General features: G+C 42.5%; 1 protein-coding gene across 1 annotated transcript in view; it reads left to right on the top strand.

Moving 5' to 3' along the window:
* NAF1 (nuclear assembly factor 1 ribonucleoprotein) overlaps nucleotides 1–26,972 on the top strand; it is a 107,742-nt gene that overhangs the window by 39,193 nt on the left and 41,577 nt on the right. The window contains exons 3-5 of the mRNA XM_073606032.1: nucleotides 10,717–10,858; nucleotides 19,782–19,875; nucleotides 24,020–24,102. Coding sequence (XP_073462133.1) covers nucleotides 10,717–10,858; nucleotides 19,782–19,875; nucleotides 24,020–24,102 — 319 coding nt within the window. The remainder of the gene's footprint in view (nucleotides 1–10,716; nucleotides 10,859–19,781; nucleotides 19,876–24,019; nucleotides 24,103–26,972) is intronic.

The raw sequence follows: 26,972 nt of genomic DNA, 5'->3' as shown, positions 1-26,972 counted from the left end.
CCATTTTTCTATTGTAACACTGTAGGCAGGTGCCCTCATCAATGACAGGTTGCCAGAATATTCCTCCCTCTTTACAACCCGTTACACTGGTGGTCAGTCTATAATGTACTATTTGGCCTCATGCACATACAGTGTGAACAGTGGGTGTACTGAGGCACAGGCAGCAGGTACAGCCCACTGCCAGCAGCCTGTGAAAATCAATGACAGGCTAAAATATGCAGCGGCTGTAGGCTTTTTTTGAGAGATACCGTATATACTCGAGTATAGGTCGACCCGAATATACGCCGAGGCACCTAATTTTACCACAAAAAACTGGGAAAACATATTGACTCGAGTATAAGCCGAGGGCGGGAAAATGCAGCAGCTACTGGGTAAACAATGCCCATCGGCAGCGTCACTGTGCCCATCGGCAGCGTCACTGTGCCCATCGGCAGCGTCACTGTGCCCATCTGCAGCCGTACCTTCCATTAGTGTAACAGCGTGTGTCTCCCGCTGTGTTATGCAGTCTGTTCTGCCGTCCATTGAAAGAAAGCCCCGCCTCCTCCTCGTCTGTGCTAGAGGAACACTGAAACAATGCTGGGAAACTGTATCAGCGTTCCGTCTATCAGAGACGAGGAGGAGGCGGGGCTTTCTTACAATGGACAGCGGAACATACTGCATAACACAAGGTACAGCTCACTCGAGTATAAGCCGGGGGGGGGTTTCAGCCAAAAAAATGGGCTGAAAAACTTGGCTTATACTCGAGTATATTCGGTACTCTCGTACAGGAATGTATATACAGTCCTGTATGTATGTACTCCTTAGGACATCTCACAGCAAGCTTGTATTTCAGCCTGTCATTGACTCTTGCAGGCTGCACATGCCTCCAGGGGCCATCGGGTCATTCATATTTTTTTTTTTTTTTTTTTGCTGACGTCGGCACATGCAAATTCAGGTTTAGGCTCGGTTCACACGGGGGCGACTTGTCAGGCGACCTAGCCGCCTGACAAGTCGCCTCCCGTTCTGTACAATGGAACCGTTCCGTCGCTCCGACTTAGAAGAAAGGTTCCTGTACTACTTTGGGGGCGACTTGCATAGACTTCTATACAGAAGTCGTCTTGCAAGTCGCCCCGGCAGTCGTGTGCAGGTCGCCTCGGTGAGGCGACCTGCAAGTCGTGCCGCCTCTGGTGTGAACCGAGGCTCAGGTGATATCCGGGGTAGCTACAGGTAAGCCTTATTATAGGCTTACCTGTTGCACAAAGTGATCTGTAAGGGTTTACAACCACTTAGAAAACAAAATGTAAGTAGCAAGTTCCAGTGAGTGTCGTTCATGTTTGAGAGAGAGGCTATGCCTTCTAAAGTAGTGAACTGAATGTGCCTGTGGATAGCAGGACCCACCTAAAGCGGTCACCTGCCTCTTTGACTATTCCTGAACCTAGTTTTAGTGATTTTAGAGATATTGTTTCAAATTTCAGTATTTATGCTTAATAATTTTGTTGGTCCATTTTAAGGTAGAACCAAAGGCAAAATCTTTTTTTCTTTCATTTTGGATATCTTAAAGTGGATGTAAACCCGAATTATTTATTTTTTATCTCATACTGTAGAGTATAATATTTCCTATCATTTGAGCCCAGTCTTGCCACACAGAGTTAATCCATCTCTGAGCAATCCTCTTTTATTGTTCAGTGAGAAAAATCTTGACAAACTGAGAAAAACTTTGTCAAATACTCCCCCTTGCTGTGAGTGACAGCCTAAGACACAGGCATTTATTTTTTAAATCCCTCCCCCACTCCTTTCTTCAGCAGCTCTGCAACGATTGGCTGTTCCACACCTCAGCATGATTTGGCATGTTGAAGTCATGTGGTTACTTTCCTGTCTTTTCACTGGATGTCAGAGATCATAGCAGAAGTTCAGCAGAAGTTCAGTGTTAGAAATACACAGGAGAACATGCATATTGACAAGGGGAGTGTAGAGGTGGGCGGGGAGTCTACTGACATCATGACTCCACCCACCGAGCTCCAGACAACAGACCCACCCACAGAATATGCAGTTTTTCAGGTCTAATAGACAGAGGGGAGACATTTGACAGGTAAAGATACATGCAGGAGGCATGTATATCCTTATAGATAACCCCTATGGCAGTAGTTTAGAAAGGATGACATTGGGTTTACATCCACTTTAAGTGTTTGTGGTTTGTTTTTTTGCCTTCTTGGGGAGATTTCCCTTCACTTCCGGTCCCATGCCCTAAACAGGAAGTGAGGAGGAAATCCCTCCAAAGTGAGGGAATCCCAGGCGTCACCAAAATGAGTGTCCCCATTGGAAGATTGTCCCTCTATTACTGTTCTGGTGTTAACCCAAAATGTAGGATTTTCTTTTTCACTTTATGGTAAACGTGGACAAATGAGGATTGTGAATCTCTGCACAGACAGGGGTAAAAAACAGATAGATGTTCTAATCCATCTCTATTCTATCCAAAACTTTTTTTTTTTAAATAGTTTTGCCTTTTTATAGTTATATTTTAAGTAAAGTCAAATTAAAAGTGCTAGGTTGATGAGGTAAAATAATTACACATTTTTTAATTATACATTTCTCGCCTATTGTGTTATTTATCACCACAGTCTCTGTCTTTATTAACTTCTCACAGCAAAACGGTGTTGGAAAATTGTGACTATCTGTATGACATTATTAACTAATAACATTGAACAAGACTGTACCTTATACCTTGCCCTATTGTAATTTGACCTTTAATTGTTTATCACAGTTTCCTGCCAGTAGGGGCTGAATTCATGCTGTGATCAATTTTGAATGATCTCATTTATTAGCAGTGTTGTGCTATGTAGCTCCTTTTATAGCATTAGATGCCAAGTACCCTGATGGATTTGAGTGAATATACTCCCAAATATTTGCATGTACTGTTTTATTGTCAAAGCTCCAAAATAAAAATAAACACATTGAAGTGTTTCTTGTAAATCCTAACATGTATTTTTTCTATTATTAAAATAAAAAATATGCTATACTTGCCTGCTCTGTGCAGTGGTAGAGCTGAACAATCAATCGTCAAGAATCGTTATCGTGATTAATCGTCAAGACTCGTTATCGTGATCTTGACCTAAAGTGTTTCACAATTCTTTCTATGCAAAGAATTCTCTCTGCTCTTCTGAAGCCACAGCCCTCAAAAGAAAGGAAGAGAAAAACTGGGCAGTCTGCCAAGAAACAAAACATTCTTTATCAGTTGAACTTAAAGTGGAAGTAAACCCTCCTATCGTTTTCAGCCAAGGAAGCTGCCATCTTTGCCTTTGTTTAATCTACAACTGCCATGATGCTGCACATGTGATCAGTTATGACACCAGCCATTGGATGGCTTGACAGTTTGGTTGAGAGCACAACCAATGGGAGTGTTACATTTCCGGCACATGCCGGAAATGAAACAGTTTTATGGATGGGTTTACTTTTGCTTTAAGTATAAACATTGTAACACTTTATCAATGGAATAAACTTCCTGTGTAAGTGAAAAAAGTTTAACCACTTAAAGCGGGGGTCCACCTATCTATCGTTTTTTTTTTTTTTTGAGTTCATTCACAAACTTTTCTTCTCAGCATTACATACTCACATATTGTGTGTAATATGTCCGCCTGTGTCAGATTTCGTCGGAAAAAATAACTTATATTATTCACTGCAGGCGGTTTCCATCTTCATTGTGGGCATTTGAAGCCCACAAGCATTTATTTCCTGGATGTGGTGAATGCTGTGCTCCCAGCATTCACCGCTCGTTCGCGCACATGCTCAGTGGCATCCTGGGAAGCCTGAGACTAGCTCCCAGGAGTCCGGGAGAGGCTAGAAACACGCCTACTCCCATGGGAGGAGAACCAGGAAGTGCAAAGAAGAATAGAAAAATAAAAGGTAATTACGGCGTTTGAAATTTTTTTAAATGGCATGTCAGCATCTAGGCAAGGAAGAGAATACATACAGATATTGTTCAAAATTTGGGTGGAACCCCGCTTTAAACACTAAACCTTTTTCTGACGTTTGTTGGTTTCAAGTTGAAATCATTTTTTTTTTTTTTTTTTTTTTTTTGCTAGAAAATTACTTAGAATCCCCAAACGTATATATTTTTTTAGTAGACACCCTAGAGAATAAATTGCAATATTATATGTCACACTGTATTTGCGCAGCGGTCTTTCAAATGCAATTTTTTTTGAAAAAATTACTTTAATGAATTAAAAAAAAAAAATCTAACCAGTAAAGTTAGCCCATTTTTTTTTTTTGTATAATGTGAAAGATTTTACGTCGCGAGAATCGTGATCTTTTTATTCTAAGCAAAAAAAATCGTGATTCTCATTTTGGCCAGAATCGTGCAGCTCTATGCAGTGGTATTGCACAGTGCGATCCCTTACCTTCACCGGTGCTGTCCGTTCCTGCTTTCCTGCCCATGCCCCCATAGCAGGCCCTGTGTGGGGGTGCTCTCGACCTGCCGGGCTGTGTGCATCCATAGATGCACACAACTCGGCCACACTCGCCGCTTCCTTCCTTACAGAATTTTACTGACAATGGCTCCTGCTGCTGAGTGAGTCTACTTTGGGACCAGGAAGTGAAGAGAGAAGACCTGCAGCCAGGCACAGTGCTGGGTCACGGAGGCGTATTAAGGGGAACAGTTAGTGGGGAGATTTTCACCTTAATGCAGGAAAAATATTAAAATAAACTTGGACTTTAGAACCATTTTAACTTAGTTTAGAACCCAATAATTTGTGATTTGTGCATTCCTACCACACAGCACCGCTAGGCAGCTGACATCTGCATATCCTAGAGTAGTGTCACTACTTAATTTGTCACCTCTCTGCCTCATTTGCAAGTGTGAATGAAGCCCTAGATGATTTGAATATGGTATATGTTGGAAATCGTTTTACAGTCTAAAACTAAACCTAGATGAGCAAGCATACACAGGATATCTAATGTATAAAGCAGGAATAGAAAAATTATAATGACTCTTGAAAGAAAAAAAAATTCTTAGTTGTATAGTATGGGGCACAGGACTTTAGTATTAACCAATTGCCTACTGGGCAATTTTACCCCCTTCCATCCCAGGCCAATTTTCAGCTTTCAGCGCTTTCAGTCGCACTTGTGTCGCCATGCAACAGTATACCAAAACAAGATTTTTATCTTTTTTTTTTTTTTTTCACACAAATGGAGCTTTCTTTTTTGGTGGTATTTAATCACCAATGTTTTTTTTTTTTTTTATTTCTTGCTAAATAAACAAAGACCGAACATTTTGAAAGGGGGGGGGGGGACATTCATAGTTTTGTTATAAAATTTTTTAAACGGGTAATTTTTTTTCTCCTTTGCTGATGTGCACTGGTGGGCACTGTTGGGACTGCACTGATAATCAGTGTACATGTTCCTTTTAGAGAAGCCGGTTATCCGCTCTATTCTCCTCGTGCTCTCAGCATGAGGAATGGAGTACCGATAATCTGTTTCTGTTTACATCTGCGATCAGCTGTGATTGGACACAGCTGATCCACGTGGCAAAGAGCCACTGATTGGCTCTTTACCACAATCTGTGATCAGCAGTGTCCTCCGCACACTGCTATCACAGAGCTATAGCATGGTCAGTAGTGGTTAGAGTGAATTTAAAGCCAAAAATGTTTTTTTTTTTTTTTTTTATTAAAATGGAGGTTATGGTTGCCCAGCAATATCGCACAGTGCTGGTTCCCTACCTCTTCTTTGGAGGTTCCCCCGCCAGAGCTGTCCTTTCCTTCTCCGTGGGAGTGCTCCCATAGCAAACCGTATGTGCCCCTGGGGTCACCCATGCCGTCACACTCATGAACTGGGCTCTGCGCATTCATAGATGCGCTCAGGATTTGACTAACAGCAGCTGGAGCCTATTTAATCACTAACCGCCTATACGGCGGAGCGGGGCAGCTCTCGTTCTGGACCGTCATATGACTTTGGCCCATTCAGATGGAGCATGCGCACCATCGGGAGCGTGCGGCGATGTCGGTGGCAGCGTGTCCCCAAGACACAGCTCATCGCCAACAGTGGTAAACAGCCAATGACAGTGGCTGTTTAATACGTGATCGGCCGTGATCTATTCACAGCCAATCACAATTGTAAACACAGACCGGTAACTGGCTGTTTCCTGCTCATCTCTCCTCACACACACCGTTTCCAGTGTGAGGAGAGAAGAGCCAGTGAGTTACCGATCTGTGTTCTGTCAGTGTATGGAACATGCACAACAATAAAGCGAACCTGTCACATCTCCCCATCAGCGGTGTACAGTCCTCATCAGTGCCCAGCTGTGTTACTGGGTGCCCAGCTGTGTTACCGGGTGCCCAGCCTACATGGACACAACTGAAAAAGTCGTACAGTGTATGGAACATGCACAACAATAAAGAGAACCTGTCACATCTCCCCATCAGCGGTGTACAGTCCTCATCAGTGCCCAGCTGTGTTACCGGGTGCCCAGCCTACATGGACACAACTGAAAAAGTCGTACAGTGTATGGAACATGCACAACAATAAAGAGAACCTGTCACATCTCCCCATCAGCGGTGTACAGTCCTCATCAGTGCCCAGCTGTGTTACCGGGTGCCCAGCCTACATGGACACAACTGAAAAAGTCGTACAGTGTATGGAACATGCACAACAATAAAGAGAACCTGTCACATCTCCCCATCAGCGGTGTACAGTCCTCATCAGTGCCCAGCTGTGTTACTGGGTGCCCAGCTGTGTTACCGGGTGCCCAGCCTACATGGACACAACTGAAAAAGTCGTATGGGACCTGGCATACCCACTTCTGCAAAAAGGGTATCACATATATTTTGATAACTTTTATATACCAGCCTGCCCCTTTTCAGACACCTACACGGTGCAAAAACCCTGGCCTGCAGAACCTCCAGAAAGAACAGGAAGGGCTTCCCACAAGCTTTAGTGAACAAAAAAACTGCAAAGGGGGGGAATCAAAGTCTGAGAAATGAAGTGCTGGCCTTGAAGTGGAAGGATAGGAGGGATACATGCTGTCCGCCATCCGTATTGACACCTCAGTCAAGATTCCTGAAAGACACGGTCACATTCAAAAACCTACATGCATCCAAGATTATAATCTGTACACAGTTGGGGGGGATTTTAATGATCAAATGCTTCAGCCCTGTAGTTGCAAGTATGTTTATGCTATGTGAGAGAAATAACCTATTTTTTTTTTTTTTTTTGAATTGTGGGAAAGAATTACAACTTTAAAAAACTCGCCATGTCTCTTAGTAAATACTTTGGTCTGTCTGCTTTCCAAAAATGGGTCATTTGGGGGGTATTTGTACTTTCCTGGCTTGTTATGCCTCGTACACACGATCAGATTATCGGATGGTAAAATTCGCTTTCAGATTGATCGTTTGATAATCTGATCGTTAGTACACAGCTTTCGACAGCCGATCACAACAGTCCGTCCAACAAAGTCCGAAGGGACAAGCGCAAATACTTTGCTCGGACGATAGCCGATTGTACGACAATCGTTTAATCAGTACAGTATGCGTCCGCTAAAAATTGATAGATGTACACCACGCATGATCAGAAACCTGAAAATAATCCGGAAGGAGATGGGAGAATGTAAACAATGTTCGTACCGCGAAAATGCCCCAACATACGAACAGAAACTCGCCTGAAGTCGATCATAATATTCCTCAGCAATCAATGAACAGATAATATTATTGTAGTTAATTATCAGCATGTAACATGAAAATATGATATAATTATATTATATAATGTTTTAATTGCACTTTAATTCTGCTGCATGTCTAGAAATCCAATTATGTAATTTTTACCAAAAAAAAAAAAAAAAAAGAATAAAGACAATAATAAAGCAAGCAGAGTATTGTTAAATCTGATCATGTTTATTAAAGTGTTTCATATAAAAGTGAAAAAAAGAAAACTCAGGGCTTCTACATGTGCCCAATATTTTATATAATAAACACTATATTTAAACTTATTAAACGCAATTTAGTATTTGTCATTCACTAGTGTGTAAAGAACTAAACTAAGCAAACTAAAAGGTAAATTTTTAATGCTGTCTGTGCTCCCATTTAGGAGATTCACCCTCTCTATTTGACATGTTTACCATTATCAATAAAAGTACACAGGGGTCACACGTATTTGACATCATTTCCAATACGTAGCTACACACACCGAAAGGTTTTTCCAGAATCGTACGACAAAAATCATACTTTTCGTAGAGCACATTATGCACTGTTGTATTTGATACAGGGCTGAAATAACTAATCAATTTATGAAATGAATCGTTTACCATTTTCAGAATTGATGAATCGACCAGTAACAACATGGGGTTTAAAAAAAAAAACTAAAATGAGCCCTTTATAGTACAAAAAGAGCAAATCTCTACTGTAAGGCCCCTTTCACACAGTTCACACAGGCAAATAGAATTCAGCTTTTAGCTGCGGATAGATGAAGTTATCTACCGCACCTAAACTCACACAATGCTTTCCTATGGGCCCATTCACACACTGCGTTCAGCAACGGTTTCGTTACATGGGGTTTTGTGCGGTTATAAAAAATAAATTTGACTGCATCCAGGTCCGATCTAGCGCAGCTATCTACATAACTGCAGGTAATCCCAGTGTAATATTTCACCTGCGGATAGATATGGCAACAAGGAAAGAAAAACAACAGGAAGCACATCAGAAATGGCAAGAATGTTCCACCGCAGCTAAAAACAGCCGCATGTAAACACTTCTAATCGCAATGTAAGTGATTGCTGTACCTGGAGTCTTGGAATTTCAAAATAACAAAACATGCTTTTAACAGCGGCAAAACAGCCGCCCATGTGAAAGAGGTCTAAATATTACTTTCACAGTTCTACAGTAAAAATTAAATTAAATGAACCCCTTACAGTAGTGATTAGCTGCTTTTTTTTTTTTTTTTGTACTATAAAGGGCTAATTTAAATTTTTTTAACCCCATTATGTCAATAAACCTCTTAGACCTGGTTCACATCTATGTGTTTTATGGTGCTTTTTGCAGAAAAGCACTACAGTTCATTTAAATGGTTTTCTATGGGACACGTTCACATCTATGCTTTTTTTTTCAGCCGCTGCGTATTTGGAAAGGGTCAGGGACTTTTTTTTTAACACAAAACTGTGCTTTTTTGGTTCAATATACTTCAATGGAGAAGCGGCAGATAAGCATGTAATGTGTTTATGCAGCAATTTGTGTTATTTAATCTGCTCAACAAATTGGCCAAAAAAAATGCAAAAACACAAATCGCAGCAAAATCACGTGCACAAAAATCAAAACGTACAGCAAAAAGCACTGCAGAAACAGATCAAAAGCAAACTGCATAGGTGTATACCAAGCCTTATGCTGGCCTCACTGATCAATTTTCAGACGAGAATATTCAGGCGAAAAATCTTTGTACATTCGCTGAATGAAAGAATGTTGTTTGAAATTTTCACTTGTTTTTAACATTCTGTTTTTAAAATAATTGTAATTTCTGAACGAAAACCACATACACTGTCTGAGAATTCCTTTGGCCAAGAAGTTTTCTATTTCCAAATTTTCTCGTCAGTGTGGTTGAAAATAAACGTTGATTTGACCCCACTAACGATTAGAAAATCGAACAAACGTTCAAATGACTTTTTTTTTGAAGGAAGACTTTGTTTTTTTTTTTTAAATAAAAAAAATGTATCTGAGTCTGATATTTACCAGATTCACCCTTTTAATAGTTTATACAATATATCTCTTCTAATAGCATATACAGTATATATCCTCTAATAGAAGAGATATATTGTATAAACTATTAAGGGGGGGATTAACAAACACTTTAACCTCTCCTGAACGATTTAACTTGACAGCTAAAAACTGAGGTCCGAAAATGTCCGTTTAGCCGGGTTTACATGCCACATTTAGCCACGCTTGCGTCTAGAAGCGTTTTCTTTTCTAAAATGAAAAACGTCTAAACGAAATGCTGCTAAACGTGAGTTACTGCGTTTAGCTGCGTTTACAGGCATTTGCCGTTTTAAATGCCTCTTAACATCCGTCCTGAACGCATTTTTTTTTGTGTTCCAAAAAATGCTTCTAAACTCAACTGCCTAGAAACCACTATAAACGACCCTGTGTACATGTACTTATAAGATAACGAGAGTTCAGGGGCAGCTGAAAAAAATGCACAACTGCTCCTAAACATCCGTTTACCAGCAGCCGTGTACATGAGGCCTAAGTATTTTACGCCAGGCTAGTCAACCAATTTTCCCCAAAAGCCTCTCAAACGTCCCTTTACTTCTCCTCCTGTAAATACAGTTTTACATATTGAAGATGCATGTCCTCTAGCCTCTTTCATATGGTCTTGCTTTTTCTTCTCATAATTACTTTCTGGAACAGAAATGGATACCTTTTTAACATTTTCCTCCTTCTTTTTATTGTAATATGTGTCTCAGATTGCACCCTGTATCTAGGAATATTTGAAAGTATCACTACAGCATGTGTATTTTCGAACAAATCAAAAATAAGAAATATCAAACTTATTTACATAATAAATACAAATATGCAAATAGATGTTCTAAAATACTTCTAAAAATGATGCACATTTTGGGAAAAATGTGCAGATTGCTTGATTTTCGAACTGAGCTACTTTATAAAAAAAATAAATTCCTGCAGTTTTTGTGTATTATGAGGTTCATGTTCATGCAGGTTTCCTGTTAAAATGGTTCCTTTAGCTTACCAGTCATGTTATCCCTTGCAGTGAATCAGAGTCATCATCTTCCTCCTCATCATCTTCATCGTCCTCCTCAACTTCCCTGTTTTCAATGCTTAGAGCTGTCGAGGAAGAACCACTGGACAACAGTGACATACCTGTGAAAACCAAAGATGAGGTTCTGTTAAAGGTGGGCAGCAGTGTTTTAGACAATTTTTCTATGTTTTGTACTGTATACAGAGAATGCTGTGCATTTATTTTACATTTGATGCTCATAGCTAATTTACATGCTTTTTATAGTTCCTTCTTCCTCATTGCCTTCAGCTTGAAATGTCTTTTGTTGCCTAGTAAATGATTTTGAAGCTAGATGGGTTCATTCCCTGCTCACTTTTTTGTGTGTCAGTTGCCTAAAGCATGATCATTTTCTACTTTGCAACTTCTATTTTCACCAGTCTCAAAAGACAGAAGATTTAAATGAATGCACCTTAGAAATTGTTTGCTTGCGCCTCCTTCAAGAATAAACTTAGATCCTGTCACCTTGCCAGTTCAAGGGCAAAGTGACGAGGTCTTGTAAAAGCAATCCAGGAGCTAGTTAGCCACTAGGATTGCTTTTACAAGTGAGTCGACCGTCGGCTCTAAAAACAATACCACTTGTGGTCCAGCGACATACCGTTATGTCGCTGGTGGTCAAGCCCACGCCACCGCCTTATACTCGCCTTCACATTGCTCTTTCTTACCACCCTCTTCTGTCACAGCTACTGGAACATTCCTTACCTCTGGTTAATGCGTGAGCTTGTAACTTCATCCCATAATGAAGTTCTCCTGCCTACCAACTGTTTATATCAAAGTGGGTAACCTCATTGCAAGCTTTGAAACCTGTTATTTTTTGCTTGCTGTGACATGGGTAGGCATGGAATAGGAGTACTGTAAATGAGAATATCCGTGTGCTGGAGGGTGGAACCTGTCAAGAGTGAAACGTGGAGGCTTCCGTTTCTGACCTCTGTTGGTTGCCTGTTTTAGGTCAGGACTCCTAGTTTTGACTGTAAAGGGTACGTATAGCAGCCAGACCAGGTTTACTTTTGAAGAGTACTGCTTTCAAAGAATGTTTTTTTACAGCAATATGTTATACTCTGCTTTCACTAAGCAGGACTATTCTAGATGTTATTTACATGTTTGAATGTTTCTGCACATAGTAAGGGTGTATGCATTTTCAAGCTGCCTTCAGAAGTGTGGCAAAGAATGTTGAATCAGTAGCAAACATGCACATGTGGTGCGATGTTGATTTTTGCGATCTTTCTGACACATGTTCACATAGACTAGGACTGCTGTTTTGCCTGAGTGTTGCTAATCCCAGGTTCAATGTGAATCTGCGGCTATAGGAAAACTGTGGTGGCAGCTGCCAATGCAATCATGAAAGTAAGTTCAGCCAGCACTCCTGGCATTTCCTGTTTGGTGTGCCACCGTGCTGACTGCGTCCATAGACCTAAACAGTGTAGCTCGCCCCTCCCCCGGCTCTTTCATCTCATGATTTTACTGACCGCAGTGGGAGCCATTGGATCCCGCTACCTCAGCAAAGCCTTCGAGAGCAGGAAACTTGCTGCAGACGGGCACCACGTTGGATTGAGTGAGGACTCTGGTAAGTATGAACTAAAGGCATAATCTTAATGCATGAAAATCACAGTAAAGGCAAAACTCAAATTAAAATAAAGTCCATATACAAAAATGAAGTGAATCCACCTCCAATGTGACTGATATTCTTCGTATCTTCCAGCTCCTTTTAAAAACTTTCTGTGTTGTGCATGTAGCCACCTCGTGCTTTTATTAAACGCTCAAATCAGTTTTGACCCCCAATGTGTAATCAAGGTCAAACAAGGCTTTTTGTCCCTCCTTGGGCTATCTGATCCACTGCTCCACTGATGGCTCCTCTCCTCCTCAAGTAATCACCACACTCATAAGTAAGTTGCATGCAAAAAACCCGAATGGGATCAATAGAGCTTTCTGTATTACAACTACTTTATTAAAATGGCCAAAGAAGGGGGCGTGGCCGGCAGCTGAGGAGATGGCAGCCTAAAGAGAGAGCTCAGTGAGAGTCCAGAGCCATCTAGCAACAAGGAGCAACACAGAAAGGCAGCAAGAGGTGATATCGATAGCCCAGGCACTCTGCTATCATCTGATATCATTCTGTTCAAAGGAAAGCCCGAGCGGGGCCCCAGAGAGCTGACGGACTTTTTTGGCCTAGCGGAGGATCACAGACCTCAAGATGGCGGCGCGGCCTACACCTCGAGGCGCGGCAGTGGAAGCATCTGGCATCCTCCCCAGGAACAAGCAGCAGATCCTCACCGAGCGGAACCCCTATGCATAGCCCACAGAAGGCATCACAGAAAAGGTCAGTGGAGCTTACATATCCAGGTGACCTGGGGGAACATGACACTTCACAGGAAAGTACAAAAGAGTTCATAGAACAAATGCATGACTTCCCCACCCTGGATCAGTCAATAACAGACACCATGATGAAAGATATGCTGGTAACATTAAGGGGCTCACTGCACAGGGACCTAATGGAATGCACAACTCAATTGTAAGCTGAAGTTGCTGCTATTGGGAACAGAGTCTCTCATGCAGAGGATAAAATAAGGGAATTCGCCACAGCCCATAATGAGCTGATTGATGCCTATAATGGAGTGGAGGATGAAATACTAGAGATTAAAAACAAAATGGTGGACTTAGAAGACCGCTCAAGGAGGAATAATGTAAAGCTGAGAGGGGTGACTGAATCTATAGCACCAGCAGATCTCAGGAAATATGTTCAGCAATTTATCTCTACATTGCTACCAGATACAGCAGAGGGGGAGGTGATTGTAGATCGTGCACACCGCCTGCCTAAACCCAAGCATTTGCCCAACAAGGTACCACAAGACGTCATTGCATGTATTCATTTCTCTCATGTAAAAGAGGACCTGATGAGATATACTAGGAAGAACTCCCCCCTACCTGACCCCTGTGCAGACATTTCTGTGTATTCTGACATCTCACAACATACTATGCTGGCTAGGAAGAACCACGCCACGCTGAGAAAGCTTTTTCAAAACCACAAAATACCCTATACATGGGGGTTTCCAACCAAAATCCTCATAACAAAGGAAAACAAAACCTACGCCATCACCCATCTGGAAAACATCCTAAAACTAGCCAAGCAGTGGCAGCGCATTCCAGAAGGAGAAGCCCCCTCTACTTTACTGGATGGCAAAAAGTTAAAATGGCCAAAGAAATACACTCACTCTAAAATAGCACTCCCAAGTGCTATGGTAAAAAGCTTCATAAAAACATGGGTGCATCAGGTCATTACTATCAATATTCACCATATTGATTCACCAAACTCACAGCAGATGACTCCTTGACCGATCCAGCGTGGTTCCGCCCATATACACGTCTGCTTCATCAGGCCTCAGCCATAAAGTGCAGAAGTTGCAAAGAAGGGGATAGATGCAGTAAAAGTTTTCTAAGCACCTAAACAACCAACCTTCCAAAGTTGCACAAATAGCTGAATAGAGTCAACCTTTGATAACTAATGTAAGGCCCCAAAGTGAACATATCTAAACTGCATAATGAAGACCAAGTAGCTATTAAAACAGAATTTTCTGTAAGCGTCTTCCAGGACAGCCATGAGACCTAGGGCTCCTCCTACCAGGACAGGAAACCTGTTAACCCCCACCAGATAAAAGGGCGGTCCTCCAGGCCCCGTGTCTGTATTAGTCTGGACGGGGGGGTAACATGTTTCCTGGAACTGGTTCCCCTAAATCTCATGAGCTTGGCCATTTGGATGGTATTTCCTACCTTCTTCTGACCCAGAGCTGCACATCCACCGGGGGAGTAGGTTTATGGCTGCTGTCCCTGCTTCTCAGTGCATGGGGAACGCCAGCACCACGGTGCACATCTGAGCTCCTGCCAGCAAACTGCATGGCAGCAGATGGCTTGTTTCCCTGCTGAAAGCCTGGCTGGAGTGTGCAGAGGAAGAGGGGAAGCCGCTCGCGTGGAGGGGCGGAACTTATGCGGTCAAAGCTGGCCCACAGGAAGTACCCAACGTGGTCACTTCCCGGCCTGTGATGTCATCAGCAGGCGCCAGATATGCTAGTTCCGGTCTCTACACAGCATGAACTGGGAGGCTGGTATTTTAAAACAGTAAAACCCAGCAGAGGCTGCAGACCAATACAGGGGCAGGATGGACTCCTCTGTGATAGCGGTAGCAGGCCCTAACACCAGCACCTCACAGGTAAGCCTGAAGTGTGTTTACTTGCTTGCACGTCCTGAGTGTTTTTCCCCCTTGTAACCAGTAGGGACTAGGTGAAGGGGGCACATTTTCCTTTCCTCCTGCACGAGGTGTTATGGGAATGTATGTGGCGTAAATTACATTGGGTTCATTTGTTCTCTTGCAGGCCAAGACTCAGGACAAGGCCCAAGCGCAGCCACCAAAAAGGAAATGTGCGGTTTGCGGAAACAAATTGAGCTCCTCATGGAGCAAAGCAGATTGCCGCACCTGTATAGACAGCCTAGTTAAGGATGACCCGGTGGTCTCCTGTCAGAAAATGCTGTTAGAGATGAGCTTACGTCTACGTTCAGTTCATTTAAAACTCTGATTGCTAAAATCCAAGTCCCCTCAGAGGGTCCATCTCCAGTTAGGACTTCAGCCACTCCTAGTGCTCCACAGCAGAGTGCGGAGAATGAAGACTCTGAGGCTGAAGCCAGATCTACCCGTTCATCTCCAGAAGAATCGGGATCAGATACAGGGCCTAGGGATAGAATCCGTAAAGGGCTTGAGGTATAAGTTATCATTGGAAGATGTAGATGACTTATTAAAGGCTATCTATATGACTCTTGATATAGAAGAGGAGAAAGTATAATTATCTAAATATGACCTTATGTACGAAGGTTTGCATAACAAAAAGGCTAGAGTTTTCCCCATGCATGGTTCCCTTCTTGATACTATCAAGCTGGAGTGGGGAAATCCAGAGAGAAAACCCTTCTTTTCAAGTAACCTAAAAAGGTTTCCATTTGAAGAGGATGCAGCGCAGCCATAGAATAAAAATTCCAAGTTAGACGCACCTTTTTCAAAAATTTCAAAAAACTTGGACCTAGCGTTTGACAATATGGGCGCGCTTAGGGATCCGTTGGATAAAAGAGGAGATATCCTTCTACACAGGGCCTGGGACTCAGCCATTGGGAATCTTAAACCAGCTCTGGCCTCCACTTGTGTAGCCAGAAATCTAGAAGTATGGTTAACACGAATACAAAAGCATTTGTTGGCAGGTGCCTCTAGAGAACAGTTTCTGAAATCTTTCCCTATCCTCTTTCGTGCAGTGGGGTTTTTGGCTGATTCTTCCGCAGAGTCGGTAAGAATGACAGCTAGGATCTCGGCCTTAGTGAAATCGGCCAGAAGAAGCCTATGGCTTAAAACCTGGTAAGGCGAATCTGCCTCAAAGTTACGCCTATGTGGGCTTCCCTTAACAGGCGATCATCTTTTTGGCCCAGGTCTGCAAAAGGCGCTGGAACGCACGGCTGATAGAAGAAAGGCCTTTCCAGAGAACAAGAAAATACCGACAGCCAGAAAAAAAAATTTCATGGCCAAAGTAGGCAGCAAGGTCCAAGAGAAAGGGACAATAGACCCAAAAAGCATTGAACAGGGCACAAAGGCAGAGGTAAAGGGGGCCTCTTGTTTAACCCTCCTCGACAACTCGCCAAGCCACAGTGACTCGTGTCTCCCAGTGGGAGGAAGATTGAGGGCTTTTCTCCCACAGTGGGCTGCAGTCACCTCAAGTCCAATTATACTGGACCTAGTGACCAATGGGTACAGGCTGAAATTTTTGTTGCCAGCCAACCAGAACGCTCCCTCCCAAAGATCGGGTAAAAGCGATGGCCCTGGTTCTCCAAATTGGAGACTTGATAGATCAAAAAGTCCTGGTCCTGGTTCCCCGGAAGGATCAGGGCGAGAGTTTTTATACCCATATTTTTGTCATCGGAAAGCTTTTGGGGGAAATAATTGACTTATCCTGAACTTTTTGTCTCTAAACCGTTCGATCAGGTACAAGCACTTTCGTATGGAGACGGTGTTCTCAATCAAAAACCTGCTTTACCAAAGCTGCTTCATGACCACTTTGGATTTGATTTTTTTTTTTTTTTATATTCTTTATTTTATAATGCAATATATATAGTATCAAAACTTTAAAACATCTTTATCCACTTCAATACAGGGCACTTATATACCTTCCTGCCCAGACCAATTTTCAGCTTTCAGTGCTGTCACAGTTTGAATAACAATTGCGCGTCATTCATCACTGTATCCAAACTAAATTTTTATAATTTTGTTCCCACAAATAGAGCTTTCTTTTGGTGGTATTTGATCACCTCTGCGGTTTTTATTTTTTGCTAAACAAATAAAAGACCGAAAATTTTGAAAAAAATAAAAGTTTTGCTTTTGTTTGTTAAAAAATTTTGTAAATAAGTAAGCTTTCTCTTTCACTGATGGGCACTGATAAGGTGGCACTGACAGGCACTGATAAGGCGGCACCAATAAGCGGGCACTGACGATGGGCACTGGTAGGCGGCACTGATGGGTGGTACTGATAAGCAGCACTGATGGGCATTGATAGGCGGCACTGATGGTCACTCGTGGGTGCCACTGATAGGCGACACTGGGCACTGAAAGGCTGCAAAGTTGGGTTCTTATGGATGGCACTGATGGGCACTGATAGGCGGCACTGATACGTGGCATGCACGTCCACTTCACGGAGGATTTATCATCGCACCTGGAAGGCTTACATCTCTTTGTGCGAGGCTGTGGGGTGGCATCCACTCTCCTATTCAGTATCTAAGATCCTTGTGTTCCTGCAGTGTGAGGTTAATCAGAAGCTGGCTTTGAGCACTATCAAGGGGCAAATATGGGCTCTGGCTATCTTTTTCATTAACGTTACTTCCGTTACCTAATCTGATGGGTCGCAGATTCAGATGGCACACCGAAACAAAGTAATAGAAAATATATACAAAGTGAGCAGAATTTCTCTTAGATTATTCTAAGTGCCAGTGCTAAACTGTTTGATTTCCCCATTACTTTCTATCTCTGTTGAAATGGTCACCAGGACAAATGGGGTGCTACCCAGCAGATGAAAATTTAAAACTTGTCAGTCCTGCTTTGTCCAACATTTTAAAATGTTTTGGCCACACATACACTTTAAAGTTCATTTTTACAACGATATGGAGGCCGCCACCTTTCCTTTTATTGGTAATTGCCTGGCTGTCTCTGGCCTCATTTATTGACATTTGTATTCTAAATGTATGAATGTTTGGGTCCTTATATACTCCTTTAGAGTTGATCTTCAAACGAGGTGCATTAGCTGCATCAATAATGCACCTGTTGCGTTTTTGATGTGGTTTTTGAGTCACATGACCAAAAAAAATGCACCAAAAGCAGAGTAAAATCTCGTCAAAACCGTGTAATTTTTGGTGCCATTTTTGGCTGATATGCTTCAGCCCATCTCCAATGAGTAGGGGTACGGGGGGGGGGGGGGGCGAAAGCACAACCCCCCCATGCTGAGGGCATGTGGCCTGGTATGGTTCAGCTCAAGCTCACTTGTCAACCCCCCCCCCCCCTCCTTGCCTGCCAGGTTGCATGCTCGGAGAAGGATCTGGTAGGGATTTTGGAGGGAACACAAGCAATTTTTTTTTTTTTTTTTATATATATATTATTATTTTGGTGTGGGGTTCCCCATCCCTACCCCCCCCAAAATCCATACCAGCCCTGAAGGGCCTAGTGAAGATCGGGGGGAACCCGCACACTGTTTTTATTTCTCAGATTTTCATTGCTGGCAATTCTTGCCGGCCCGCTCCTTGACAACCAACTTTGCACAGACTGTTAAGGACACTGGCGGGCGCCGCTAAGAAAAAAAAAATTCAGGAAACTGGTTCTTAGAAGTGGTTGGCATTGTTTAGGAGCATTTTTTCCGCTGGCAAATCACTCTCAAAAATACAAAAAAAGGCATTTTATTTTCTGCTTCTAGAAGCTAAAGCTCGAAAAACGCTTCTAGCCTACAATAGTGTGCATGGACAGATAGGATAACACTATTTTTTTGCTTCTAGTGGCACAAGAAAACAAAAAAAAGCTCATAAGAAGCTGCTATGAGCTTAAAAATAAGCTAGTGTGTAATATAGCCTTCTAGAGTGTGTGTGTGGATTTATATGTATGTGTATTTTATGTATCTGGATTAGATATTTTGTTAGAGCCGATTATTTATAGTTATCGCTGCATATAAAGTTATTCAAGAATAAATTGTTTTTGTGTGTTCTTTTTTATTAATTTTTTTCCTTTACATATTAACTGAATTATATACCACACTATTGTGATATGCGATTAATCAGCGAACGATTCATAAATGACTAATTGAACACAATATTTTCCCCTCGTAATTACTATTTAGCAAAGCTTTTGAATGGCTGACATCCAAAATCTCCTTTTAGAAAGCATGACTACAAATAGGCTTTTACAGGCAAAGTGCAAAATATCTGGACCGGATATGTTCCTATTTTGGAGTTCTGCACCAAAAGCAGTCAGAGGGTCAAGAAAATATGGTGCGAATTAAAAGTTTTAAAAATATCAGGCAAGGTGACAATAACTCAAATATTTACTTATTGAAGATAATTTATAGCCTTCTTATAATACAATAAGATTCTTATTAATATTATTTTGATGGTATTGTTGTGACCTTCCAGAATGTAATTGCTGTATATAAAAAGTTCTGTTAGTACTCCACTAGAGATTCTAATGACCTTTTCTAATATTGGCACAATGGTTGGACTTCTAAATCCTACAGACTTATGTTCTTATCCACGCTGCAAATAAGATTTGACCTTTTATTGCATCTGCCAAAAGTTCATCATTAGAAGATTTTAGGTCTCCAAGTTTGTAATATGCATTAGAAATGTACTTTGGAGCGCACCGCTGTCAACACACAGGTGAGTGTAGAGCTGGGTAATTGCTTGATTGTTTTTACCCTTTTTTTTCCATGTTGTACCAAAGTAAGGTAGTTTGTGATTGCTAAAGTGTTTATTTTTTTTATTATCACCAGGAATTGCCTGCTGTTGAAGAACTGTCCATAAACCTACCAGAAGATGTTGAAATAAAACCATTTGGAATAGTTTCCAGCATCATTGATCAGCTAGGTATGATGCTTTTCTTTTAGTTGTATAAACCAACCATAGCGTGTAAATCCTGGGCCATTCAACTGCTGACAGGGTCTGTTCTATGAAAAATGCTATACATGATTGACCAAATCCGTATATATTTGGCACTTATGATGAAGTTTTGTGTCCTGATGTACATTAGAACCCGATCAATGTACAGTGTTTTAAATCTATGCTATTGATGACCTGGTAGCAGTTGAACCAGAGACAGGCTGGGCAGCCAGTTATAATTAAGCCTGGCTATTAAACCAAGTCATGCATGTTTCTTCATATTCTTTCCCCTATAGCTTTTCTTTCTAGTTTGCCGACTCTGTTGTAGGGTTTAATACTCTGATGGATGTAGTACTGTTAACTCTTATTCTAGCGTTGTTGTGCTGCCAATCCTGTGCTGCTTTTAACTAACAGCATTTATTTTATTTTTTTTTCCCCTAAAGATACTCTATGCATCTGACTGGCTGCACTGCTCTGGTGACGATTTACTGTTGTAGAGGTGATGTACAATATGGCTATTTGCTCTGATATCACTATATGTCAGTGCAGCCAGCCATGTCTCTGTTCACCTCCACAGCAGAAAATGTTACCAGAGCAGTGGAGCCAGTCAGAGGCATAGAGTATCTTCAGTGCAGCAGTCGGTGTCTATGAGCAGCACGCAGAATATATATAGAAATATATACAGATCTATATCATTAAAAAAAAAACAAGGGGTGATTAAATGCCAACAAAATACAGTTCGTTTGGGTACAGTGTTGCATGACTGAGGAATTCAAAGTGACTGAAAGGGGCTGGACTGGATGGGGGGGGGGTGAAACAGTCCCGTCTGATTTTAATACACTTGACATTGAAGACTATCTACCACATCCTTCAATTCAATGCAGAATTGTATGTTGAAATCTGGTTTGATTTATTTTTTATGAGATGTATGTTATGGTTAAACATCTCTTCAAACCTCAGAATTGTTCCTTAGCAACAGTGCTCCCACCGTTTATTTCGTTCAAATGAACTTTCAGTATCAGAGTTCAGATATCAGATCTCGCTTTTAGCGCATGTTGTTGTTTGATGGTGCATGTAAACAAAGTTGACAAACTCGCCTCCATTTTTCTTACATCATGTTTTTTTCTTTTAACTTATTTCCTTGAATGATTTCTTTTTAACAATGACTGGACACACAAGCCTCACTTCTAAGCAAGCCATGAAATGAAAAAGCTTCTAAATTTACCTGTACTTTATAGTTCTAACCTGCAAGCAGTAATTACAGACCACAGGGATGGCTCAGCACTGCCTGATATGTAACACAGTGTACATTTCTTACCATTGCTCTAATTGTTCATTTATTTTGTGCTGAACAGTACGCAGTACTTTTCTATTGCTTCATTTGGATGCTTTATTCATGTTTGTATTGCTTGCCCTAATTATGTGTACTTTTCATTCCATTAGACCAATCCTGTAGTTTTATTTGATGGTTGAAAATGCTGGGGAGAAAGTCCTGTAAATGTGTAATTAGCACAGCTGGGTGAAAGAAAGATTAAATGCTGAAGGTGATTATAGTAAACCTAGTTTCAGTAAAGGTAATCTTTATTGCCCATTGCTACCAGTAAGGCTCCCAAGCTTTGTTTTATGGGGTAGGTTTACGTGGCTAATTCAAATGAGAGGGCTATTTTTTGTTTAGGTATCACAAAGCAGGTCTTCTGTGCATCAGATGGTAACCTATCAGTTGTTCCAAGGCTGTACACTGGTTCTAAAGCAGTAAATTCCCTTTTGCTCAATATTACCCAGAAATAAAGGCACTTGCCTTATACAGCCAGTTGGAGGGTACAGTAAAACTGTACTTGCCTACGTGGAAGGTACCGTAAGACTGTGCTTGCCTACATGGAACACAACACTGCTAACAATTCTTTAAAAATGTTTTATTTATACTGTAACACCATGCTAGTAGCGTAGTTCACAGAATTGCATTACTGGTTTTGCCTCTTGGAATCCCTGGTAGAGATGAGCAACAAGTGACTCAACCTATTTATTTTTATTGAAATCTGTTAGTTTCAGAAGAACTTATGATAGTCAACAGGAGATTCCATACTGTACAATCAGGAAATATAGGGACACAGGCATCTTAGTCAATACAACTGGGTTATATGCCGCTGCGATTTAAAGGATTGGACGCTGGTGAAAAACTGCTGGGACATCCCCCATGTAACTCCTTCTACTTCCAGATAGTTTCAACCTGGTTCTGGGCTCTTTAGAAACTGGCTTTTGAACTTATCCATGACATTGTGTTGTCAAACCTTTCATGCAAGGCGGCTTTTCTGGTTGCTGTTACATCTGCAAGAAGAATCTCTGAATTGGTGGCCTTATTAAGGCACCTTTCTTGATGATGCCCAATAAAAATGGTCTTCGGACCTAAAACCTCCTTACTCCCCAAGCTGGTCTCTGCCTTCCACCTTATTCAGGATATTGTCCTCCCCTCCTTATGTCCTGCTCCAAGGCATCCTAAGGAGCTTGCTCTGAACTGCCTGGATAGTGTGGGCTGTGAGTTTACCTTTTATGCTTTCTGTTAGAAATCCGATTCCTTCTTTGTACTGCTTAAAGTGAGTATATACTCCAGTTTTGTTTTTTTCAGTCTCTGCATGAAGGTAAACCTTCCAATCCCTGTTCCCACAACCCTAGCTATTCCCCTCACTTACCTGAGTCCTCTCTCGATCCAGTCCCCTGCTGCAGCACCACCGGTGCTCTCTTGGGCTCGCAAGAGACTCTAAGAGCAGCAGGAGCCATTGGATGTCAGACACACCACCCCCTCACACAGGATTTGACTATCGACGCACACAGCCTGGCTCATGAGCACACCCAAACAAGTGCCCCCTCAGCACGCAGCTTGCTAAGGGGGCACCCTCAGGAAAGAACGTGTGGACAGCACCGGTGGGGGGCTCTAAAAAAAGGAGGTAAGGGGCTGCCCTGTGCAATACCATTGGACAGAGCAGACACGTCTAATCTAATTTAAAATTTAAAAAAATGCCTTTGTAACCACTTTAGGAACTCATACCCTTAGGGTCTCTCTGCTTGGAATTGGCGTTGTTTGCAGTGTTGCCCACCTCTGTTGGACTGCTTTTGAATGTCCCATCTGGGAGTGGGAGAGGTTATATATGGGATCTCCCAGCAGATTTTTTGCTGGCTGCATGTAACCCAGTTGTAAAGACTAAGAAGCTAGTGTCCTGCTCAGTACTCCAGAAAATAGATACTGGCAATTCAAAAATCTTTTTTTTTTCTTTTGCTCTGACAGTCATTTATCCGGTGTCTGTACTACATGTCGAGTCACTGACCCTGTTAATGACTAACCAAATGGTTAAAGACAGCAAGTTCTAGACATTTGGAAGTTTCTATTAACTTTTTATAATGATATCTTCACTTTAACCTTTCTTTATATTTGTGCACTTTTGCTATAAGGCTTCATTCACATAGGCAGTGGTAAAAACAGTTGGTTGAGCCATGGTTTTACAGGCCACTTAAAGTTGCTCGTCTTTGCGGCTGCAACAACCGAGACCAAACATGACCCATTTAGCTGAATGGGTCCACACCACAACTGCTAGCTAAGCACTTTACATGCAGTTCTGGCGTGGTATTTGCATACAAAATTCCCATTCAGCTGTAAAAAAGCCATTCAGTTGGTGACATTGTTGCATCTTGAATGCCTGCCAGCCTCTGCTCTGCCACCTTCTGAAAACAATCCACCGTGAACACTTTGAGTGAGCAGCAAGAGGTGCCACCGAGCCCCAAGGCTACCTTCACACCAGCGATTATGGCCAATGTGAACAGTAGTGGCATGAATCCAGATTTCTGCTGTGGCTGTCAGAGGTTAGGAGCAGCTGCTGACTCCGTTAACAAAGGACAGGTTGGCAGCAGCCAAAGCTATTTTCAGCTCTGCACAGCCCACAATTACCTGTGGCGATTGCTGCTTGATGCACACTAAATTTACCTAATTGACCGTGTGAATGTAGCCTAATAGTGTGGACCTAGAAAGGTAGTCTTTTTGCATTTGTAAAGAGTGTACCCATGATTACTTAAGAAAAAAACGTTTCATATTCTGGTATGCAGCATGCGTTTTAATTGACTGCTTGTGTATTTCTGCCCTCAGTGATTGTTGAATCATTACATGACATTCCACCGCTGAATGAGGACACTGTTGTTTTTAAAGCGAATCGACTTGCTGTTGGGAAGGTGAGTTAAATGCTAGCATGCTAACTGCATTTTAAAATTTCTAAAATAGTTTGTGAGGGCACTGCCCAGCTGTGTTTAATAGAATTCAAATGAGTACGGTCATGAGGGCAAGACCACAGGAGTGACTTTGGACACTGATATTTCAAAGTGAAAAACGTTTTTTATCGTACATCACGGGACACAGAGCGCCATAGTAATAACTATGTTGTTATATAGGCCGCCTTTAGGTGATGGACACTGGCACACCTTAAGACAGGAAGTTCACTCCCTATATAACCCCTCCCATACCAGGAGTACCTCAGTTTTTTCGCCAGTGTCTAAGGTGTTGGTCACGAGTAAAGATGTACTATGCAGAAGCTCCGCTGGCGTAATCCTTCCTGGAGCAAGCTATGCAACTGGATCCATTCAAAGTGCCATTGATGCCAAAGTGAATGGTACCCGGGCCTCATGGCGAAAGAAACAAGGTTTTACCTGTAACGCTTCTCTTTGAGAGCTGGACCCTGGGATTCAGTGCTTTGGTCATGCTGCAATACCATAAAGCTTTCTGGCAGGGTGCTATACAGGTCCAAGGGAGTGGAACCACCGATAAAAGGGGACCCTGGTCCTTGAAGGTTTTTTTAACGGAGCCCGTCGTGATGGGTTAAGATTGGGTCTGTTTGGTTGTACCACAGAATCCTGCGGCGGGATAAGGTAAGTGGAGATTCCTAAGAAATGTAAAACTTTCATATGGATTTACTCCTTGCAGTAAATGTTGTCATGCCTATAGTCGCCACCCGGGGCTGTAAAGAGCACTTACCTGTTCCATGCTTTCCAGGTCTCGCTGCGTGTCAGCAGAAGCCGCCAGGCTTCCTCCAGCTAAGCAGTCCTAGCCTTAGATGTTGGAGGGGGGGATTTTGGCAGAACTTCCCCCACCTGGGCAGTGTTTCCTCTTCCCCTCTCCAGGAGCAGGCAGAGGGAGTCTAATATGCCCGCTGTTCTCCGCTCCCTCTTCCACCGCCCTTAGCAGTGGCGGCTCTTCTTCCCTTCCTCTTTGCTCTCCTTCCCTCCCCTGCCCCCACACGCATGTGTGGGAATTGGCTTTTGAAAACTGGGGAGGCGTGATAGGGGGACAGGGGCGTGGCGATGGCGTGGCTCAGCATCACAGCGCAGGACTGCAAAGGCTATAAAATCTCCATTGCAAGGTCTTTATTTGGCTGACGGTGGGACACAAGAGCAGACGGGGGGCATTGAGCGTGGTGACACAGGCATTCCCAAGGCACATTTAGGCTGAGCATTAATAGCGGCAATTGCTGGACTATTGCTTAGCAGTGCATGCGTTTTGTTGGCATTAACTCTGCGTTTGTGCTTAGAACTATGCCTTCCAGAAGGGGAGGTATAAATACCCCAAAAAGGGGACCAAAGGTATCACCCACGGGCTCTGAGGACCCTAATCTCGCCTCAGCAATGCCATCCTCCCCTGAAAGACCAGGGGATGGCTGGTCAGGGTGAGCCATCGGATCTGTCAAATGTTGCAACTGTTTCCAACATTTCAGCCCCTGTCTATATTACTAAGGACGTTTTCTCCTCAGCCTTGGTGGGGTTGGAAGAAAGGTTGACCGCTCTAATTGCATCTTCCCAGAATGGGTCTCCTTCTACCGCCCAGGACCCTCAAGCAGAGGAATGGTGGGTGGGGGGGGGATGAGTCCTCTTTTAGGGGACTGTGAAGAGGCTGATGACTCCTCTTCTGAGGAATCAATTGTGGAAGAACCCTTTTCAGCTTCACAATCTGAAAAATTGCTGGTACAATCTCTTACAAAAATGGTCCGCTCCACATTTAAGTTACCCTTAACTGAGTCAGCTGGAAGGCCCACTTCTTCTTTGGGTTCTCTAAAGCCTCCTCAAGCTTTACATGTCTTTCCTGTCCATCAATTACTGGAACAGCTTATATATTCTGAGTGGGATCACCCAGATAAACATTTTCTTCCTTCTAAGAAGTTCTCAGCACTTTATCCTATGGAGGAAAAATTCACTAAAAAAAATTCTACCGAAGGTGGCGTCAGGTTTTCATCTAAACCAGGATATTGTTCTACCTTCATTTTTTCCAGAACCCTGTTCTACGAAAGAGAAGTCGCTACATTCTCTTGATGTAGTGAGAGCAGTCAAAGTCTACTTGAAAGCGATTCGAAAAACTGATGTTTTGTTTGTGTTGCCTGAAGGTCCTAGAAAAGGACAGGCATGGTCAAAATCTACTATTTCTATGTGGATTCGGCAAGTAATTGTTCAAGCTTATGGTTTAAGAGGAAGATCCCACCTTTTCAAATCAAAGCGCACTCCACCAGGGCTGTTAGTGCTTCGTGGGCGGTGCATCACCAAGCCTCAATGGCTCAAATCTGCAAGGACGCAACTTGGTTTTCAGTCCATACATTCACTAGATTCTATCAGGTGGATGTAAAAAGGCATGAGGATATCGCCTTTGGGCGCCGTGTGTTGCAGGCAGCAGTATAGGTCCTCAAGTCTGATGGCGCCCTGCTTTGTGTCTCCCCCCACTCAGATAGCATTTCTCTGGGACATCCCACATAGTTATTACTATGGCACTTTGTGTCCCATGATGAACGATAAAGAAATTAGGATTTTTATAACAGCTTACCTGTAAAATCCTTTTCTTGGAGTACGTCACGGGACACAGAGGTCCCTCCCCTCTTTCTGGATATACGTATAGTGCTTTGCTACAAAAACTGAGGTACACCTAGTATGGGAGGGGTTCTAAAGGGAGTGGTCTTCCTGTCTTGGGGTGTGCCAGTGTCCATCACCTAAAGGAGGCTTATATACCCACATAGTTATTACTATGGTGCTCTTGGTCTCGTGATGTACTCCGAGAAAAGGATTTTACA

Source organism: Aquarana catesbeiana, linkage group LG01 (genome assembly GCF_042186555.1).
Source record: "Aquarana catesbeiana isolate 2022-GZ linkage group LG01, ASM4218655v1, whole genome shotgun sequence".
Lineage (NCBI taxonomy): Eukaryota > Metazoa > Chordata > Amphibia > Anura > Ranidae > Aquarana > Aquarana catesbeiana.
The sequence above is the reverse complement of the archived record's forward strand: the minus strand, read 5'-3'. Positions and strand labels throughout refer to the sequence as shown.